Genomic DNA, 17,519 nt, shown 5'->3' on the forward strand with positions numbered 1-17,519 from the left:
CTAAATAGAAACATTTCATTGTCTGAATCATATTCATCTTTCTCACTTCAACAAAATTTATTTTTTATTCACTACGCCACATTCGACAAATAGTAGCGGTTACGCAGTCGATTAGCAGCAGTTTTTAACCACTGTCGAACGGATAGCAGTGGTTGATAACCCGTTGGAAGATAGCGTGCGACTAAACCTTTAGCAGCGGTTAATAGTAACCGCTGGTATAACCGCTGCTAAATGGTATTTTGTAGCGACATAGTTTTGCGACGGTTCTAACCGCTACGAAATCATAAATAGGACTGCAACCGCTGCAAAATGCCATCTGTTGAAAAGTTCTGTTAAGATATAGCGACGGATTCGTAACCGCTGCAAAATGTAGAGTTATAATTTTTTTTTAAAAAATCCGAATTTATAATAATATATGCCAATTCTTTTATTCCTTATACATTCTTCCACTAAGTTGCTTTAATTTATTAAAACAACCAATAACAAATCAAACTAAAACACACAAAACAGAACAAAAATATATATGCAAAAGTGAATCATTATAATAGTAATTTGAATTCAGTGCTTCGATGTCTGTAAACTACAAATAAATATCTCAAAAGTCATTAGGACAGTGAACAGTTAAAAAGTATTCAGATTCCAAGATTTATCATTCAGATCATTAGTGCCAGCACATCATCTTGCATGGGATGAGGCCAGTGCACTTCCCAAAGAATCCAGATCTGCAGCTATTTCAGGTGGCAAATTACCTCCTTATTGCTGGATTATGTATCTTAATAAATTTTTCATTGTCTGCATTTTTGCCTTCTCCTCTGCTACTTCTGCCTCCATTCTCTTTCTCTTTGCCTTTCTCTCTGCTGCCGTTGTCTTGAGTTCTGCTGCCTCTGCCTTAAATTTTACAATCTCCATCTGATACTCCTCAATCTGCACACCAAAGTCAAATTGCTGTGGAATGTTACGAAAACACTGAGTGGGACATGGACCGAAACCTAGTCCACGAACTCTTCCTGGGTGCTCCTTTCTAAGCACTTGTGCAAGGGAATCATTCTGTGAAAATTTCTTGCTGGAGGCATCTTGGTTCTTAATATGTTCAATTGCTTCCTGCAGACATGTGAGATTTGGATTTACATTAATTTAAATTCAATGGTATTAATTACAAAAAGAAATTTGAAAAATTAAAGAACATGATTTACCCCAACAACACGCGCATCTCCATTCATATACGAACCATTTTTTTTTATGACTCATGGTCCATATCTCTCCTCTACCAATAGGCCTTCCCTGTTGCTCCTATAACATTCATCAAGACACAATCATATAATAGACAACACTATATTACCAAAAACAAGTCAAAATTCTAAAACTGAATTTAAATTAATTACTTCTTCGTGTCTCTTTCTTGCCATTGTTTTAGAACCTCCGGTATGTGTAATGAAATACCAACTCAATATTTGTTACCTGTGTGTCCTCCTTCAACCGATATTCAATAAACCATTTCCAGTGATTTGCATCTATTCCTGATGGCTTACGCTTGAGGTTTTCCTTAAAAGTTAGTTCTTTGTCACAAACCTTATGGAACAAATGATTTCTTGCATTCCTCCAGGATCTTCATATTCTTTGTACAATTTCCCGCTTTATTCTCCCTCTTCCATCGTCCTCATAATGAAAGATTCGCTAGAAATAGTTCAGATCATAAGATAACACAATGTGCATGATAAAGATCTTCTATCAGTGCTTTCACACCGTCATTGTAACCACTTAACTTTAACTCCACATCCATACTACATCACAGAACTTTATACACGAGGGATCAAATCAACACACAAGCAAATATGATTAAGAGCTTTCCACCATGAAAACTTTATACTAAAGGCTAAGTTCGAAATGCAAGTTTCATAACCAATAATATAACCATATAAAGAGCAAGAATCACATCCAATATAAGCATACCTAATCACATAAGGCCACATAATTTAGTCCACATAAGGATTAACAAGAGCTTATCATACAGACAAAAAATCATAGTAGGTGGACCTTGATCATGAACTTCAAGAATAAAGAGACCCTTGACAAAGATGGGTCAATATTGAGTACTTGTTTTTCAGTAAACAAAGTTAGCTGGGAACAAGTACATGAAAGACACTCTTATCGTCTATATTCCCTCCTAACATACACCTTATCAGTAACATGATCAAATCAAATCTTGATGGACCACTCACCTAATCATACATGCCACAGAAGGTTCCCAATAATGATAATGGAAAAATTACCTTCAAGATATGAGAAGAATCCCCTTTGCTGGACTAGTTTAGTAGTAATCAAGTATATATCACTTCATTAAATAATGGTATTAGTTACTAATACAATCTGTTAAAACTTTTTGGTAAAAGAACCCATCAAATCCTATTAAAGGAATCAAGCTGAATCTCTTCTACAATAGCTTTCTACAGGCAGGGACAACAATAACAAAGTTGAAAAGTGAAGGAGTTTTCGGTCGGGAGGGTTGAAGAGGAGAAGACTAAAAATTAACAGAAAGAAAATATATAATAATTAACCACCTGAAACAGACTTACATATTATCAAAACACACATCATTAGACATGAACAATTGTCGGCAACAAAATTCAAAGCAGTGAATAAAAAGCAACCCAACATGCACTATCCTTCTCTAATTTACCAGACAAAAACAGAAAAAATAGAAAACTAAAGAAATCCACCTACTGACGGAGAATAGCAGCACAGAAAAACAACATAACCAGAGCTAGTCAATAATCAAATAATCTCTCAATAAAAAATTAAAACCACAAAACATTCAAATTTTTAAAGTTAGGAGGATAACAGATTCAACTTGTGCAAATGTGTTCCATATTTATTTTCTTCTGACATTTTGATTTAACCAAAAGTCATAAATAATAGCTAGTCACTCTCTAATTATTTACTATAGGAGCAGCTTTAACATTCTCATGAGGTTTATAAGTTTTATTATTACTATTGTTATTATTATTACTATAATTATTAGTTACATTGCTATACACGATGGACCGGATTAATTGGGGACTAAGTTATATAATAACGTAGTGCAGTTTACACTAAACAAAAAAGTCCTTATATATTTATCGATATTCTCTAAAAATTTGTATGGTCGATATCATGTGTATGCGTCTTAATCTTTCCCTTGTACTGTTCATTTAATAGATAAAAAAAAGCATTTTACACTTGAAAAACGGTTGAACGACTGGTGGACGAAATTGTGATCATCAATATTGGCTCTTTGGCATATACACAAAAACTATTGTGTCTCTTGGTTAAATTCACAACTCCGTTCAACTAACCAGCAAGTGTACTGGGTCGTCCAAGTAATAAACCTTACGTGAGTAAGGGTCGATCCCACAGAGATTGTTGGTATGAAGCAAGCTATGATCACCTTGTAAATCTCAGTTAGGCAGATTAAATTTGTTTATGGGTTTTCGAAAATAAAAATAAGAAAATAGATAGTAAAAAGGATAGAAGACTTATGCAGATTCATTGGTGGGAATTTCAGATAAGCGAATGGAGATGCTGCATGGCTCAAGGATGCCTGCTCTCCTACTGCTTCTACTCAATCCTTCTTACTCCTTTCCATGGCAAGCTTTGTATAGGGGTTCACCATCAGCTGTGGCTACTTTCAATCCTCTCGGGAAAATGATCCTATGCGGTTGTCAGTCGCACGGATAATCGTCTGGAGGCATCACCCATGGTTGATGGCTACATCCCATCCTCGCAGTGAAAACTAATGCTCACGCACTCTGTCACAGTACGGCTAATCACCGGTTGGTTCTCGCTCCTACTGGAATAGAATCCCTTGATTCTTTTGCGTCTGTCACTAACGCCCAGCAGGTTGCAAGTTTGAAGCACGTCACAGTCATTCATTACCGGAATCCTACTCGGAATACCACAGACAAGGTGAGACTTTCCGGATTCCCAGGATCCTACTCGGAATACCACAGACAAGGTGAGACTTTCCGGATCCTCATAAATGCCGCCATCTATCTAGCTTATACCACGAAGATTCTGTTGGGGAATCTAAGAGATACACATTCAAGCTCTGTTGCATGTAGAACGGAAGTGGTTGTCAATCACGCGCGTTCATAAGTGAGAATGATAATGAGGGTTACTTATCATCACATTCATCATGTTCTTGGGTACGAATGAATATCTTGGAATAAGAATAAGAGAGATTTGAATAAAAGAAAATAGAACTTCATTAATACTTGAGGTACAGCAGAGCTCCACACCCTTAATCTATGGTGTGCAGAAACTCCACCGTTGAAAATACATAAGCAAAGGGTTCAGGCATGGCCGAATGGCCAGCCCCCTAAAACGTGATCAATGATCTCCTAAGATGAAGAATAAAATAAAACTGAGACCAAAGATGAAACGTGGTCAAAAGACATCTAATACAATAGATAAATGTTCTATATATACTTAGACTAGCTCCTAGGGTTTACATGAGTAAGTGATTGATGCATAAATTCACTTCCGGGGCCCACTTGGTGTATGCTTGGGCTGAGCTTGATTATTCCACGAGCTGAGGCTTCTCTTGGAGTTGAACTCTGAGTTATGACGTGTTTTGGGCGTTCAACTCCGGATCATGACGTTTTTCTGGCGTTTAACTCCAGACAGCAGCATGAACTTGGCGTTCAACGCCAAGTTACGTCGTCAATCTTCGAATAAAGCATGGACTATTATATATTGCTGGAAAGCCCTGGATGTCTACTTTCCAACGCCGTTGAGAGCGCGCCAATTGGAGTTCTGTAGCTCCAGAAAATCCATTTCGAGTGCAGGGAGGTCAGATTCCAACAGCATCAGCAGTCCTTTTGTCAGCCTTCTTCAGAGTTTTGCTCAAATCCCTCAATTTCAGCCAGAATTTACCTGAAATCACAGAAAAACACACAAACTCATAGTAAAGTCCAGAAATGTGAATTTAACATAAAAACTAATGAAAACATCCCTAAAAGTAGCTCAAACTTACTAAAAACTATCTAAAAACAATGCCAAAAAGCGTATAAATTATCCGCTCATCAACGACCCAAAAAAACTTCAAGCATTGGTAACGCCTTACTTTATCAACAAACTTAAAAATTACCATAACCCGGTCAAACGCATTCTCCTTGAAAGCCTTGTTCCTTGTCTTCCAACTAGTTTTGCAAATTGGTAACTGTTGAAAATCAGCCCTCAAAGTCCCAAGAACCCACTCAATAAGCCTGTTGCCTGACCAACTTGTTGCAACTCTCTGTTATGCCGGAGTATGATCTTCCTTCCAGGAGGAAGTGCTAATGCCTCCTTAACAGTCAGCTCCATACAAGAAGTCACGCCATTTTCTAACAGAGGAAAAAAGCTTTAAACGTTAGTTTACTAAGAGAATTAAAATGCAAGGAGAAGAGTAATTACACTTTCTAAGAAACAAGCAAAAAAAAAAATACTGATGACATCAACAACCCAAAAATTGGTGTCCTTTTTTTTGCAGTTGGCATTGCCTTGACGTTCAACTTCATGCACGGCAAACAAGTCATCGACATGGTCATCGAATGACTGGACCTCATCCGCCTCTGGGTCAGTCTTCATCTTCTAAATGGTCATCTACAACTTCATGTAAATCCGGATGCTCTGTGCGTGTTGCAGGAGCTCGAGTGTCCCCCATGTCACTTGACGGAGCCAGCCGTGTTTCATTGCGCGGTGGTCGAAACGGTACAGCGTTAACACGAGATTGTCGAGCACCGTTGCCGGAATGCGGAGGTGGAGGCGCACTAGCACGTTGCTGCGCACTTGAAGTATTTGCTCCCGTATCCTTCGTTCCATCCATGTGCTAAAAACAAAGTAGTTAGTACATCAACCAATTTTTTTTCAGTATTCCCACAAATTATATTGAATAAAAGTCTATGCTAAAAGGCAAATCAACATTTGAAATAAGTGTTGCATTACTTAACTCACCAGAGTAGCGTGGGTTTGACTATCAGGGGCAGCAACAGTTCCGGCTGCAGTACTAACGGTATAGCGATGTTTCCTAGGCATTTAATTAATCCTTTACACAGCATAAGGTCATTAGACAATTAGCAAGAGAACGACAATGTAAAAATCAATAGTACGCAAAACTTACACCCACACTAACAGAATTCTGTAACCAAAATAGTATTTAAAAATTATCTTTTTGGTTCTAAAAATCGAACCGGTCATTGAACTGTGTTAGTTACTGGTTTACTGGTTTAACCAATTCTACCGAGGTTCAATGACCGAAAAAGGGGCTTATAATAAAAAAAATTTATAAATAAACACACCATACAATATAATTATTATCTAATATAAAATTTTAAATATCTTCAAAATTTAAAATATTACATATAAGAACATCAATCAAATTATTATTCACATATGCATTATTATAACTAAGTCGATTGTTTTAAATCATAAAATATTTTAAAACTCTGTAACCACATCAATTTAAATAGAAACTCATTAAACTAAAAGACTAATTAATTTAATTGAGCTACTTCAAGTCATATATTTCCTCATTGAACTACAAGGCTGGTGATGATCAATTTTACTTTTTTATTAACAAAGGTTGATCATCATTCTAATAAATTTACAGCATAATTTCCTTCTTCCTTAATAAACCTTTACCAAAGATTCAGCACAATTTTTATAAAAATTAACAAAATTTCAGCTCAATTTTAACCAATATTGATCAAGTGAACTAAAATCAACTAAACATTCAAATCAATTATTCAGTCCAAAGCAGAAAACAATACAGCCCATGAGCATAGTTAATCATTCCATGAGACAAATTTCAATTTGTGTAGCACATTAGCACTAGTAATTCCTAAAAGGATACTGATAGCAACACTAAACAAGAAAGTTAGGCAGCAAAAAAATAGAGGACATGAGTATTGTGCAGAGGAATAATATCATGACTCTTGGAAGAAAGTTACTCCTTTAAACCACACTTGGCTAAAGTCTTATATATTCTCCTTAATTTAGAAATCTAACCCGAAAGCACTAAATATGCTAAAGATTACACAAGGTCAACTAATATATCTGATTACACTTCTTTTAATCTTGTTCTTGATCATCTTGATTCTTTAAAACAAAATAGTTATTCTCCTTTACAATTCAGGAAAAAATTGTTCTGAAAATAACATGAAGAACAGAGAACAAGAAATAAAAAAAATGAAGCCGTTAACAAAATTTTCATCACAAATTTAACAGCCATTCACCAGGAAACTAAAATCACCTAATCATTCAAATCAAACTTTCAATCCAACGCAGAGAACAATACAGCATTTCGTGAGCAGGAATAGGGTTTGGAGAAAGAAAATTGTTCCGAGCAAAACATTTGTACTGAGCAAAAAAATGAACAGAGAACGAAAATTAAAAAAAAATGATGCCATTAACCTAATTTTTAGCACAATTTTAACATAAATTAACAATTTTGCAGCTCAATTTTAACCAATATTTATCAAGTGAACTAAAATCAACTAATCATTCAAATCAATGATTTAGTCCAAAGCAGATAACACGATCCGACATAAGCTTATTTAATCATTCCATGAGACATTTAAATTTCAGTAGCACATTAGCACTAGTAATCCCTGAAAGGATAATGACAGCAACACTAAAGAAGAAAGTTATGTAGCAAAAATATAGAAGACCTGTGTATTGTGCAAAGGAATAATATCATGACTTTTGGACACAAACCATAAATTGTTATTATAAAGTTACTCCTTTAAACCACACTTGGCTAAAGTCTTATATATTCTCCTTAATTTACGAATCTAACCCGAAAACACTAAATAAGCTAAAGATTACACAAGGCCAACTAATATAACTGATTACACTTCTTTCAATCTTGTTCTTGATTATCTTGACTCTTTAAAACAAAAGAGTTATTCTCTTTTACAATCCAAAAAAATTGTTCTGACAAAAAAATGAACAGAGAACAATAAATAAAAAAAATGAAGCCATTAACAATATTTTCATCACAATTTTTCAAACTATTCACTAGGGAACTAAAATCTCCTAATCATTCAAATCAATTATTCAATCCAAAGCAGAGAACAATACAACATTTCGTGAGAGAGAACAGGTTCTGGAGAGAGAAAATTGTTCTGAGCAAACAATTCGTTCTGAGAAAAAAAAATGAACAGAAAACGAAAATTAAAAAAAAATGATCAGGTTAACATAATATTCAGCACAATTTTAAAAGACTTTCACCAGGAAACAAAAATCAGATAATAATTCAATTCAGTGATTGATAAACATTCTTAAATAATTGTACGTCAAGTGCAAACTTGGTTCAAAGTGGTCGGACATGGAAGGAAATAAAGAAAAATCAAATAAAGGAATACTTGTGATATTTTAGAAAACAAAAGGGAGAATCATGGTGCCTTGAAGAAGGAAATTAAATGAAAAATGTCTTCAAATTGTATATAAAGTTATTACATTCTACATACAAAAATTATTAATTCTAAATAAAACTCAAAAAAGAAAAAGTTAACGTCTACATTTTTTTAAATATAAAATTAGTACATCTTTCAGTATATCTATAAATTTATTTTTAGTCAAATTAGCAGGCAAAATGCAAAATGAAATTGAAGTCGTTTGGTTCAAATCAAAGAAAAATATAAACTTTGCCAATATTAGTAAAAGGCATTGATATTTGTTATGATCCTAAGTTCATATTGGACAGATAATGACAAAGAATTATTAGATATTTCATTAACATGATCATGACATGTGTGTGTTATTAGTTGCATGTGTTACCATTATTAACTTTATTCAAAAGAGCATTTTGATCTATAGGCTTAAGCTATGGATTTGTTAATGAATTTCCGCATTTATATGCATGGCCATGGGAGTTAGTATATAGTCTATAGACATAAACTGAATACATACATGTCAATGCACATTCCAATATCTTCTTGCAGTGTAGTAATTAAAGGTCATATAGAAAAGAGTTTCTAAACTTTCCATATGAAACGAAAGAAGATGATCGTATACTAATACCTAGAGCTAGTAAGCTACTAATGTTGTCAAATTGTCTCCGATTTATGGTGCATGCCGGCCTGACAAGTCGAACTCGGACAAGTGCATTGCCGTTGCCGAAGATTTGCGTGGATTGGTGCAAGTCTTGAACCAACTCCATAGGCAGCAGGACAAGACCATTGCTCTCCAGCAGCTGACTGGCAGATACACTGGCAGATACAGGATGCTCTTCAAGCAGTTTCCCCATCATCTCTTCAAGTGGTTCATTCAACTTCTGCTGGTGAATATAATGCCCATAACCCTCCTAATCAAACAAAACAAGATCTCGAGTCAGTGAATTTGGCACTCTGGAGGGCAGATATTTGATATTTCCTATGGGACAGAATTTGGGCTAGAACATTCATAGTGATTGTGTGCAAGGACAAGACATATACCTCATGGAAAACAAGTGGTATAGCAGTTGATTCAGCTTGCAGTCTATTTCCACTTAGTTCCTGTAAGGAACATATGCTACGTTAATTTGCACATTAACAAATTCAAGTCTAGTCTATATCTCCACTTTGCTTGATTTAGGGACCAAAAGCCTGAAGCTTAATGGTCTAATAGTATGACAATGCCCAATTTTATTATTTTCCTAAATGATGGATAGTTCTTTCAAGGGGAAAGAAATCATTTAGTCTCATTTTGTGTTTGCATGTAGCCAAACTTCTAGTTTGTTCATTCTGACATTATCTTAATTCATTTGATATGATAGCACAATCATAATCATTAGCACAGCCGTTACATATGTATGAGAATGAATGAGGCTGAGAAAATTGAGATGATCCAAAGTTAATAGGTACCTTTAGTTGAAGCTGCAAATATTTAACATGGTCAATAACGTCGTCCAGTATATAAGCTTGACTACCTTATAGATTAAAAATCAATTATTGATATAAATGAGATTAAGTATATATGATCCGCCAAAGTATTGCTCAAAGATAAGAATGGTGAGATATTTTTGAAAGGGCTGTTTTATTTCATGCATGCAACAATCAAGATGTTGTACTTAAGTATTCCGTGTTCTTAAAGCAGAACCTACCAATAAAAGCTACTTAGAATCTTTATTTTCATTTTGTCACTTATTTCTCAGCAGTGAGATATCTTATTCCAGGTTAGGTATTCTTATGTTAATTTCCACTTTATTCACTGAAAAACTTTCCAAGGGAAAGGATAACACATCACCATGTTGCATTGACAACTTACTACAAATTACCTCTTCTTGATTTGGAAGCAAGTCGTGTGGTGCTTTCAGCTCAGCAATTCGTTGCCTGCGTTGCTATGATGTAGAATTCATGGTTAATGAAGATAAATTGTGTTAAAAGTTAAAAACATTGCAATATCCAAAATTTGAATTCAGCATGTGATCTTCAAATTTTGTATGCCTGGAGAAAACTAATAGTGGCATACTTGACTTACTCGGTCACTGGCTTTCTGTCTTGCTGTTGAGCCTCTTCCTGGTTTAGGAAGGAAACTAGGTGTGCCAGCCATTACTGATGGATCAAGCTGTGAAACATTAGGATTATCTCCACTTGCTTCTGGTGTCCATTAAGCAGGAGTCTAGCACAAGATTAATGGAAATCATTATTATAAAGTCTTCAAATGATAAAAACTATACAGTATATTATGCTTGTTAAAGCATTAACTGACCTCAGGATAGAGGGGATGATGATGTTGAGTACTTTCAAATTGCATTGATTCCTGCTGGACTTCACTCTCAGCAGGTCTCCAATACTCCACTTGCTGAAAACACAGAATAAAATCTTTATTTGGGTATCATTCATTCTATGTACATTTATAAGCCGCAAATTTAACCAAGAAATAGTGAAACAACTAGAAGAAACTAGAGTACAATTATTGTGAAATCTTTGCTCCCTAATATTACTATACAAACAACATCTATGTCAAAATCACTTCTTGCAGGAAATTTTTTCAAACAAAATCACGTTGCAATGAAACGCAATTCTTCATATTCACTCAACTTAGATTTGAAAATGCTAATTCAAATACACATTCAGTCTTGCTGACTTTCCTGCCTTGCCAATGTCTACTTCATTGGAAGAATGAACTTCAGTTTTAAAGGTATAAGCTTTTCCAGGATCTTTACAAAAGATCATGTTTGTTCCATTGGCATCGTTTCCAAATCAAGAGATGCATAATTGCTCCCAATCATATCCTCGGTCTTAGGCAGATAGTTTGAAGATTCAGTCAGATACTAAACAAACTTATGATGAGATGGTTTTGGGAGGAAACTCCACTGGCTCCCACTCCCTTCTTCAGTTGCAACAACATCTTGCATGTTTGGATCATTCTCAGCAGCTAACTTTTCTCGGATTTTAATTTTCGGAATGCATTTTGCCTAATTGAATAATAAACTTTCTGAAAAGAGATAACTGACTTTAATAATTTTAGATCTTTTTTTTTGGGTATACAATGAATTTACCAATATATGCAACAATAACTAGCAATAACTACGAAATCATATAAGAGGCATACAAATCACTACAAATTGGTGATGAACAAAATCAACCAACAAAATCAAGAGTTCTAGCATCAACAAACAAAGTTGCAACATCCAATAATTAAAAAAAAAAAAGTAAAAAAGTTCATTCCTAAAGCTTGTTTAGTTTCTCTCAAGGGGAATGTTAATGTTGTGTCTCCTGCAAGCTCATGTTCTCCAATGCCAAATTTGGTGCCTCTAAGGTTGCATTGGCCACAAGATTTCCATCCTTAATCTTGACGGGGCTAACCGCAGAGAGAAGGTCCAAGCATGCTGCTTCACATACCTCTTGAAGCAGGGAGTGAGCCTTACAATACCCTAAAAGAAATTGTTCAGTGACATCACTCGACGGATCATTAGTTGAAGCCTGCATCATCTCAATCAAACAATGTAACAAATCAAGATTGACATCAATCAATTGTACTAAGAAAAGAGAAACTGAAAAGTTAGATGAGTATACATACAGGATATTCAGGTAATGATGATACATCGGATTGGGGATGAGGAAACTTGTGTTTCAAGCCGACAATCTCATTTTTTATCTTACTGGTGTATTGTTCTGACAAGTCAATCGTGCCAGATGCCTTCTTAGACTCACCCGGCAGTGGAGAGAACCAATTTAAAGCTTCATTTAAGGCCTCCATGGCAAGGCGACAGCCTTGGATGGTGGTGAGATCGCAGGAGAGAGCAATGTGGGTGCAGAGAGCTACCAGGTTGAAGAGAACAGAGGCCTTCTCCAAATGGATGTTATGCTGAGAAGAGTCCTGTTGCGGGTTGATGGCATTGTACCAAACAAAGACAGGTGGGTTGGGTGAGGCATTCATAGGGAAGAAAGGCTCAATCATGCAAAGGCATTTGAAATAACGGATGAGACAGTCACGGCGAAGGGGTAGCGAAAGGTCATCACGCAGCATCTCATTGCGCAATTTGTGTAGCATTTCGAGAGGGCCTTCTACTCTCTTTGCCACGCTCTCAGAGTATTTGAGGACAAAGTAATTGCGCAGGGACTCATAGAGATTCAAGGGCTCACTCTTCTTCAAAGGAAGCAAAGCAAGAATACCTGACAACGGCGAAGACATCGAAGGCGACAGGATTGCCGAATCTGTTGGATAACGAGGAGGCATGTCCCATGGGTAAGCCACCAGCTTTCCATCCTTCATAAGCTTGAAAGGATTGTACTCTGAGAGGATCAGGTCAACGTATATTTGTTGTAGATTGGGTATCGAGCGCCTGCAAATCCCTCTAACTAATATCTCAGCGACACATTCTGCATTAGGTTGCTCTGGGATGGATGATTCCCTCTGAGGAGCCTCTGCCTGAGCCAGATTCCAAGAATGCATCGATGAGTTACCAAAGAATCCCTCCTTCTCGGAAAGATGAGTTGCCCAGGTTCGGTCAAAACAGTAGACATGTTTCAGTTTAGCCGCTCTCGAAACATTATGTATCAGTGTAACTGCTCTAGCATAAAGCAAATGAACCTACATCATCATCGTCATCATCATCATTAGAAATTTAAAACGAGAAAATAAATGTAAAATCAATCAAGAGTGAAGACTGACCGATTGATGGAGAGCGTAACGGGCGTCGTTGAGGAGTTGTGGCTGTAATTCGAGCTCGGAAGCCTGAGCGGAGAAGAGGGCGTGCAGAAACTGCGCTAAGAGGGGAGTCAAATCGAGGGTGGCGGAGACCACGTCCTTGGCAAAAACCTTCCAGAGTTGGAAGAAGAAATTGGCGGCAACTTTGAAGGCTTCCATTGCAAGGTGACGGCCAAGGGCGGTGGTACGGTCGTAAGAGGCAGCAATCTGGCTGCAGATGGCTCCAAGGTTGAAGACAACAGCGGCCTTCTCCAATTGGATGCCGTTGCGCTGTGAGGAGACCCCTTCCTCATGCTCAGGGTTGAAGGCGTCGTACCAGACAAAGATGATGGGATCGGCATCGGCGTCGGCGTCGGCGTCGGAGGAGAGAGAGGTGAAGAGTGACTCAACCATGCAAAGGCATTTGAAGTAGTGGATGAGGCAGTCACGTTGCATGGGAAGGGAGAGGTCCCCTCTACGCTCCACCATGTCCCTGCGGCATTTGTTTAGGGTTTCCAGAACGCTTTCAACTTTTTCTGCATCGCTCTCCGAGTATTTTGAGGCTACCAAGTTGCGTAACGGCAGGTACAGCTCCACCGGATCAGTCTTCTTCAGTGGAATTGACAGCACCGTTTCCGGGTTCAACAACTGCCAAGACTGGTTGCTCATGTCGGCGGCGAATGAGGATATAGAATATGATCCGATTAGCAATCAAAGAATTGGAATTGGATTTTCACCCTTAAGGTGAAAACTCAGGTGCAGTCGACTTCACTTAAGTTGATATCTGAGAGGTGTTAGATGATTTAACTGATTTGATTAAATTTTCATCTAACGGCTTTTAAATATCAACTTCACGTGAAGTCGATTTTACCTGAGTTTTCACCCTTTTTTAAACCTACGCCAAATAATGGTTTTGTATTTTGTTTTTTTTTTTTATAAAACTCTTTTCTTTCACCCTTTGTAAACCCCCCCTCTCTCTCCTATTCTTTTAAACCTATTCGTGGATTTTTTGTAGTTTTAAATTTATAAAATTTAAAATTTGAAGGTGAAATATATGGTGAAGATGTTGTTTTAAAGATGTGCCTACGTGGCAAAATCTAAACCACATCTTCTATAAAGCCACACTTTTAAAAAAGCGTAACAAGTAAAAGCGTTACCTTATGAAAAAGAGTAAATTAGAAGATTTAAGAGAAGAAATAATTAAGTTATCAAAATTAATAGATCAAAAATTAATGATTTTAACTAATATCAATTGTAACGACACCGAATTCTTAAAATCAATACAAAATGATTTTTCTCAAAATCTTTATTTTACTATAAGTTTTATTGAAAGACTTCAAAAACCTGAAAGAACTTATTTTTCACATGGAGTTTCTAAAAAATGTTATCATGGAGACAATTATCCCCATCTTCATCATACTTTTAATCCACAATTAAATTCTATAATAGATATGCTTGAAGAAATATTAGTTTTTCTAAAATTTCAGAAAAATAAAGAAAAAGAAGAGCCTAATATAATAAATAAAATTGAACAGACTCTTAATAAACATTTCCAAAAAGAAAATCCTAAGAAAGAAGAAGTCCAAAATAAAATCAATACAACAAATCTAAAGATTAGACCACCTCTAAAACTATGAATATTGATGAAAAATTAGAAGAAGTTACAATGCTTTTTAAACAATTAAAAATGACTCAAGAAGACAATTTTATGGAACAAGGTTTTCAGATTAAAGAAGAACCAGAAATTTCTGAAAGAGAAGAATATGTTTTAGACTATTCAAGTGAGGAAGAACCAGTACATCCAGTACAAGTAAAAGATGAAGCTGGAACATCTGGGAATAATAATCAAACCCAATTTAAATGGGAAACAAGTTTTGAAAATTATGCCTTTAAAAAAGGTTTTATAAGTAAAAATTCGAAATATACTAAAATACCATCTAAATACGTTCCTAAAATTCAAGAGCTAGAAGGGGAAAAAATGCTTGATCTAGATTGCAAAAGAAACGAAAAAGAAATTTTCGAAGATTGGATGAACTCTTTTCTATTAGAAGCTTATACAAACTCAAAATTAAATGAATTATCTGAAATGGATATCTGGAACTTCATAGGATTCCACACAAAAGGAACTATAAGAAATTATATGTTATCAGTAGATAATAAAATAATAGAAGAATTAGCTGAAAAAACAACAGCTTATGATAAAATTGCACACATAATGAGGGTTCTATACAAAGAATTCTTTGGAAAAAATGTCATAGATCATAGAAAAGAAATTTCTGAAAAAGAGTATTTAGAGGCAAAAAATCATTTGGCCAATATTCAGATATTCGATCTTTGCTATATAGAATCCTATATTTGTGAATATAGAATATATTATTATAAATTAAAAGAAGAAGATAAAAATCATTATCTTAGCATGTATATCACAAAACTTCCATATCCTGCTAATGAAATTATTATGGGAAGATTTATAAGAGAAATAAATAATAAAACAATTGAAAATAATTTCGGTGGAGCAACATTTGCTATAAGAGAGGAAATAAAAGATCGCTGTATGCAAGAAGCTACTCAGAAAAGATTTAATAATATAATTAGAATTTGTTGTCAAGATAATGAGGAAATTCCTCAAAAATATGGATCTAATAAAAATATTCGAAAATACCATCCTTATAAAAATATCCAAAGAAAAAGAAAATATCACTTTAGAAAAAGAAAATATTATCCAAATTGGAAAAAAAAGAGATATTTTAGGGAAAGAAGTATCAATAAAAAGCAAAAGAACTATTGCCCAAATAAAAAAGAAAACTGTAAATGTTGGTATTGTCAAGAGGAAGGACATTATGCAAATGAATGTCCAAAAAAGAAGGATAAAAAAGACCTAACTAAACAACTGGAAGTTGCAAAAACTTGTTTTATGGAACCTCTAGAAGAATCTGATGATGAACTAAAATATATTTTTGAATATGTCTCAGAAACAGACTCAGAAACAAACTCAGGAACTGAGTAATAGCGCTACATTTATTACTGTAAAAATTACAGAAAAATTTATTAATGCCTTCATAGACACAGGGGCAACAAAATGTTTTGCAAGTTCAAATATAAGACTTAACTGGAAAAAGTTAGAAAATCCACTAAGAATTAGAATAGCTGATAAATCTATACACAAAATTAATTTAAAAGCAGAAATGGTTGAAATCTTCATTCAAAATTACAGATTCATTGTTCCATCTATATATAAATTAGATTCTGGAATAGATTTAATTATAGGGAATAATTTCCTAAAACTATATCACCCTTTTATCCAAGAATTAACATATATAGTTCTAAAAGCCCCATATGATTCTTCTCTAAATCAAAGGGCAAAATTAATAAAAATCCCAACTACTACTATAAACGAAATTTTAAAATTCAAAATATTTTCAATTTTAGAAGAATGTTATTTGAACCTATATTTCCAGATAAAAATTCCAAAAAATAACCTTGAAATCAAAATAGAAGAACTTTTAAATGAAGTTTGTGCTGAAAATCCTTTAGATATTAAAAATACAAACAGAGAATTAATAAGCATTAAGCTAAAAGTTCCTACAAGGGAAATAAATGTTCCAAATAGAATTCCCTATTCAGCTAGAGATAAGGAAGAATTTTCGTCTGAATGTAAGGATCTTTTGGATAAAGGAATTATAAGACTAAGTAAAAGCCCTCATGCGGCCCCAGCCTTCTATGTTGAAAACAATAACGAAATTAAAAGAGGAAAGCGAAGAATGGTTATTAATTATAAAAAAATGAATGAAGCAACCATAGGTGATGCTCATAAGCTCCCAAGAAAAGATTCCATTCTAGAAAAAATCAAAGGAGCAACTTGGTTTTCATCGCTCGATGCAAAATCAGGATATTGGCAACTTCGTTTAGACGAAGAAATAAAGAAATTAACTGCTTTTACTTGTCCAACAAAAGAATCAACAGGAGTATTACTCTACGAATGGAATGTTCTACCTTTTGGACTAAAACAAGCTCCAGGTATTTATCAAAGATTTATGGAAGAAAATCTAAAAGATTTAAATGAATTTGTTCTAGTTTACATTGATGATATATTAATCTTTACAAAACAAGATAAAGAAGATCATCTTCAAAAATTACTAATTGTCTTAGAAAGATGTAAAGAAAAAGGTTTAGTCCTTAGTAAAAAGAAAGCTAAACTAGCAAAACAAGAAATAGAATTTCTCGGATTAATTCTATCTACTGAAGGGAAGTTAAAACTTCAACCAAATGTATTAGAAAAAGTAGATTTATTTCCTGATAAAATGGAAGATAGAAAACAATTACAAAGATTTTTAGGATGCATAAATTATATTTCTGATCAAGGATTTTTAAAGAATATAACAGACTAT

At 34.8% G+C, this 17,519-nt stretch overlaps 1 protein-coding gene and 1 long non-coding RNA gene across 2 annotated transcripts; both read right to left on the reverse strand.

Moving 5' to 3' along the window:
• Positions 1-8,849: 8,849 nt before the first annotated feature.
• Positions 8,850-10,197, reverse strand: LOC114924171 (uncharacterized). The gene is made up of 2 exons (XR_011862204.1): positions 9,453-10,197; positions 8,850-9,322 (listed from the first exon to the last, which is right to left on the reverse strand). It is a non-coding gene; the product is annotated as an uncharacterized lncRNA (long non-coding RNA).
• A 1,322-nt stretch (positions 10,198-11,519) lies between these two features.
• Positions 11,520-14,142, reverse strand: LOC112696162 (uncharacterized). Its single transcript, XM_025748782.3, has 3 exons — positions 13,117-14,142; positions 12,022-13,035; positions 11,520-11,924 (listed from the first exon to the last, which is right to left on the reverse strand). Exons 1-3 carry the CDS (start codon positions 13,798-13,800, stop codon positions 11,703-11,705), a joined length of 1,920 nt encoding a protein of 639 aa, XP_025604567.1. The 5' UTR covers positions 13,801-14,142; the 3' UTR covers positions 11,520-11,702.
• Positions 14,143-17,519: the final 3,377 nt, after the last annotated feature.

The sequence above is a fragment of the Arachis hypogaea genome, chromosome 6 (assembly GCF_003086295.3).
Source record: "Arachis hypogaea cultivar Tifrunner chromosome 6, arahy.Tifrunner.gnm2.J5K5, whole genome shotgun sequence".
Lineage (NCBI taxonomy): Eukaryota > Viridiplantae > Streptophyta > Magnoliopsida > Fabales > Fabaceae > Arachis > Arachis hypogaea.